The 4,740-nt window shown below is 34.3% G+C and overlaps 1 protein-coding gene across 3 annotated transcripts; it reads right to left on the bottom strand.

Annotated features, from left to right (window-relative positions):
• Window positions 1–856: 856 nt before the first annotated feature.
• LOC146958248 (bZIP transcription factor 29-like) lies at window positions 857–3,814 on the bottom strand. 3 transcript variants are annotated; one of them, XM_085739790.1, is made up of 8 exons: window positions 3,662–3,814; window positions 3,431–3,566; window positions 2,899–3,322; window positions 2,303–2,383; window positions 2,045–2,133; window positions 1,760–1,956; window positions 1,553–1,670; window positions 857–1,227 (listed from the first exon to the last, which is right to left on the bottom strand). In XM_085739790.1, exons 3-6 carry the CDS (start codon window positions 2,905–2,907, stop codon window positions 1,779–1,781), a joined length of 357 nt encoding a protein of 118 aa, XP_085595916.1. In that variant the 5' UTR covers window positions 2,908–3,322; window positions 3,431–3,566; window positions 3,662–3,814; the 3' UTR covers window positions 857–1,227; window positions 1,553–1,670; window positions 1,760–1,778. The 3 variants fall into 3 exon arrangements, with proteins under 3 accessions (XP_085595916.1, XP_085595917.1, XP_085595919.1); XM_085739791.1 differs by having other exon boundaries at window positions 1,764–1,956; XM_085739793.1 differs by lacking the exons at window positions 3,431–3,566; window positions 3,662–3,814 and having other exon boundaries at window positions 1,760–1,941; window positions 2,899–3,039.
• Window positions 3,815–4,740: the final 926 nt, after the last annotated feature.

Genomic DNA, 4,740 nt, shown 5'->3' with positions numbered 1-4,740 from the left:
AGGAAAAACTAGACCTTGCACCCGTGCTGCCGCACGGGTCATATTGACGGCAAATACATCATTCAAATAAAAAAATAAAAAAGGTGCTTTAGTACCAATACAATGTGACTAATAAAATACAATTAAAATTGAGTTCATGTTGGTACATCGCGAAAAATTTCTTTGTAAACAACATTTGAAGTGTAGTGCAGCCAGAAAAAACACATTTTAGACAAAAACAATCAACATATAATAAATTAGCAAGAATTGACAAAATGCTTCCAACCATACCCGAAACTGATTCACAAACATAAGGTTCCTTCATTTCATCGTTGCACATACGTCTATACGGATTCTCGTTAGCATATGGGGTTACATACTTGTCCAATGTAGGATGGCCTATACGACTTGTTATAACAAACTTTCCAGGAGCAACCGGGGAAATCCTAGTTAGATGAGATTTTGGATCAACGTTCTTGCAATGAATTGAGTTATCAACTGCATTAATATGCATATACTTTAAGTTACAAACAGCCTAAAAACTGCAATGGTTTTAGAGTCACCGCTATTTAAGATAATGGCTGCACTTTACGCATAGCTAACCTGGTTTTACAAATTGTTTTTTTATATTAACTTTACGCATAGCTAACCTGGTTTCACAAATGTTTTTTTATATCCTTACATAAGTAAACAATGAATTTCAAAACTTCTGCTTGTGCATAAATGCGTTTATCATTTAAAAGACTATATTTTAAGAATGCTGTTGATTGGTTCAAGTCGAAAACTGATCCAAACTGAAGGCATTTCAGAACAAATTGTGTAAAGAACAATATGGTGAATAAATATCATAAAAAATAAAAAGAATGGACTAATGTAGTTTCCCAATTCCCCTTATAAATTTATTTTCCAAATACAGTTTGCTAAGGTCCTACAAAACTCTTTAACAATTTTCTTTTTCATTGCTACATCTTTTTTGCGATGAATTCTTCAAATCTAATAATAATAATCAACTGGACTATACAATCTGCTATTTCCACATGTTATATACAGTTGGCAGACTCATCATCCCATTTTTTTTCCATCCTTCAATTGAAGGTCTTGTTGTGTTTGGCAATCTCCTACCATTCACAAAGGAACTGAATAGATGCAGTGCTCTAGAAGGTTGTGCATAGGGTACCATGTGAGCTGCTCCCCGTACGGTGGCGAAAGTTAACAAATTTCCATACTCAAAGTTGCCAAACCTCCATCCTACACATAGATATGCAATGCAATTAATCAACTCTTATCAAAACCAGTGATGTCAACCACGAATCGCAGAAAATAATGGTTTGTTTAAATTCTACAAAGCTACAATGCTATAGCACTGCTAAATAGAGTATCTCATAACAATAATGATTTGCTTAAATTCCACTACGCAATAGCGCCACTATAGCCTTTATTTGACAACAGTGACAAAAACCACTGCTGATTTGGAAAACTGGACCGAAAAAATTGCATAACCATACTATAGAATACTGAACTTATTTTTCGAAATGCAGAAAATGGTTAAACTGTTAAAAAAAAATAATAATACCTGGCCTTTGTGGAACCAAGCTCCATATGGGACTGTAATCTTGAACTTCAGGTCATCAGCAAGTTCACGAATGAGTGCTCGAGAACCTAGCAACGACACAACGAATTCTTGGTCTCCGCTATCATAATAATTTAACACATGATTAGCTTCTTAGTAATCAAAGGATTTCAAGAGAAATGATCAATAAAGATTTGGAATCTGTGCTACCAACACTGCTTTCTCGGTTCTAGGCTTCATAACTCAGCAATTGCTGAAGCAAACTCAGCAGGAGAGGTGTCATATTCTGAAATTGGAGAAGAAACAACCCTTCAGTCTTCAGAGTCTGAACCTTGTGTTCTAGCTCCAAAATATATCGCATCTTAAGCTCAATGGAACGCGCAGCCGATTGCCTGTTAGCCAAAATCCTGAAATAACCCAAAAAAATATCCAAGTTAAATTAACCATCCATATTGACATTACTAACTAAAACGTTGAATAATTCAATTACAGCACCTCTTAGCCCGCTTCGGATCAGCCATAAGAATCTCAGCAACTTTCTCATTAGCCATAATTTTCTTCAACTCTGAAGCATTCTTCTCAGTCTAAAACATCAAATTCAGACTTAGACTTATCAGATCCTTCTTCCTCCGAAGCAGTCTTCTCAGTCCAAGACATCAAAATTAGTTCAAATCAGGAAAAAGTTACTATAAATCCAAGTAAAATAAGAGCAGTAAAAATTCACAGTAACAGAAAAGTTATAGAAGTAATTACAATTCCCATATTGTAAGCACACATTGTCTTCTCATACTCCTCCTTCAACTTCCCAACCTTAGCAATGAAGGGAGCCTTATCCTAAAATACACATAAATCACAAAAACATTTAAACTTCATAAGGTACTTTTCTGCCAAATATCTCAAAGTACTTCCCATTCAATTTAAAAACAAAGACCAAATAGAGTCAAGATACATATTTTGCGGTCAAGCATTAGCTCCTAATTTAGTCAAAACATAATTAATAGCTCATTTACCTCTCACTGTTGGTGTGAGGGTGCTACATTGGTTATTCCTCCTTCCAAATTATCATTTATAATGGTACATATATCAAACATAGAGAAAAAAATCTACTTTTTTTTTGGCTAGGTTCAAAGATGCCAAGGAGTTATAGCTTAGACATCAACACACACTCCAACATGAAGTCAAAAAAAATGCTTCAGATTGATCCATAGTTAAAAAGAACAATACCAAATAAAAAATCTCAAGAAAAAGGCATATTGAACCAAATGACAGATTGTAATTTAGATGAGGCATGGGGAACAAAGACTACAAATTAATAGGCTCTATATAATTTCAATGAGATTATCTCATACCTGTCCCATCTGTTATGTTTCGAAGAAGTATAGTGATTTACATAACTGAAATCATATTAGCATATTGAAATCATGTAAGCACTTCCAACATAACTGTGATTACATTTACATTTTCGAACATGGTAGGAGCTTAACTAATTGTGCAGGTTGGTAAAACTCAGAACTACACAATATTATCAATGGTTATCAGTTAAGCCAAAATCATAAAACTAATGATGAAAAATAACAGAAAATACTATCATTAAAAAACTAAGAGAAAACACCATAAATTTCGATCTGCAAGCAAAATGAAAGTTAGTTATAATGATGAAAAATAACAGAAAATACTATCATAACAAAACTAAGAGGAGAAATTTTAGAGAGCCCATCTTGTTATGCTTGTGTAGGGGCTTTGACTTGGAAAGTTGCCATCATTCTCAGCAGCCTAAGAAAGACATGTTGTGACAGTAGACACAAAAATTAGGAAGACAAATCTCAGATGCTAGAAATCAACACAATTCTTTTCAACATGAAAACCCAACAGCGAGTTTACCTTTGACAGGGGCGGAGGACGAAGATGCGAAACTGGTGAGACAAACCGCGATGAACGGTGATCGATCAGAGCAAACCAAATCGAGGTAGGTGATTCGCCGAATCGAGTTAGGGTTTTGAGAGAAAACCGAATGGAGCTAAAATTGAAGGAGAGAAGATGTTAGAATAGATGCATATGACGCCGCTAGAAGAAGGAGGTGATGCTATCGGAGGAAGGTGGTGCCGAGATTACCTGTGAGGAGGAAGACGGCGGTGAAAGAAATCTTAGATGCTAGAAATCAACACAATTCAATACAAAATGAATGAGAATCAGAGTCTCAATGTAGTTGGGAAGATGTTTATCGGTAACAGGAACGTGTGTATGTTACCAATGCAGTTGTGAGCTGAAATTGAAAGACTGTGTTTATTGGGAACATATGGATTGGGTATAGATCATCAGATGCATCTAACGGCCAGAACAGTTTGGAGCCAAAACCATCAAGATTAGGGTTGGCACAAATTGTTAGCAATGTTATTCATATTAGAAATAAGTATGATATGATTAGAGATCATCAAAAACAAGGATCCTAGTCCTAGCCTTTTTGTTATTTTAAATCCCTTTCTACAAAATTTTCTTTCTTTCTCTTATCCCACCAAAACCACCATGGTAGATGGACTATGATTTATTAGTTTCATCCATATTTGTTATTTTGAATCCAGTGGCAACATTTTGTTATTGTTCGTCTCCTTCCCTAAGATCTGGAAATCAGCGGTTGAATCAACGGCGCTTTGGTTTTTTTGCCTCGACCATTTGTGTCTTCTTCACCCCTTTTAGTGAAGTGTTGTTGCTCGTAGATGTATTTGTTTTTGTTTGATTATGTTTTGATGATTTTTCAGTGATAAGAAATGGCAATGGTGTGAGATTACGTACACGGGAGTTATATTATATTTATAAAGATTAACAAGAACATTTTGCATAAAGTGAAAGATGGGTTTAGAGGGTTCTAAGGATTAACAAAGAGCTATAGAGATTTTTTTTATTTATTTCAATGAAATTCTAGTTAATACTTATATAAGTTTATGAAGAATAACTAATAATAATCATGAATATGCTTAAAAAGAACCATGTTGATTTCGTATTGTTAATTCTATTTGATTACAAAATCCTTTAATCAACTATTCCAAAAAATATATTTTAATCAAGTTTTCCGGTATGGTAATAATTTCAAGAAACTTGTCAACAGTATTGGATTTTTGCAAAACTTGATGATTGAATGGATGGAATTTTAAAAAGGGTTAAAATTTGTATTTTTGATTATTTGTAGGGGTATA

The sequence above is a fragment of the Medicago sativa genome, chromosome 1, assembly GCF_051527215.1.
Source record: "Medicago sativa cultivar Bolivia chromosome 1, Bolivia_mono, whole genome shotgun sequence".
Classification (NCBI taxonomy): Eukaryota; Viridiplantae; Streptophyta; class Magnoliopsida; order Fabales; family Fabaceae; genus Medicago; species Medicago sativa.
The sequence above is the reverse complement of the archived record's forward strand: the minus strand, read 5'-3'. Positions and strand labels throughout refer to the sequence as shown.

Coding starts and splice junctions, on each gene's coding strand:
- LOC146958248 (XM_085739790.1), bottom strand. Junction 2,134..2,302: donor GTGCTTACAATATGGGAATT/GTAATTACTTCT, acceptor TTGATGTTTTAG/ACTGAGAAGAATGCTTCAGA. Junction 1,957..2,044: donor GATCCGAAGCGGGCTAAGAG/GTGCTGTAATTG, acceptor GGGTTATTTCAG/GATTTTGGCTAACAGGCAAT.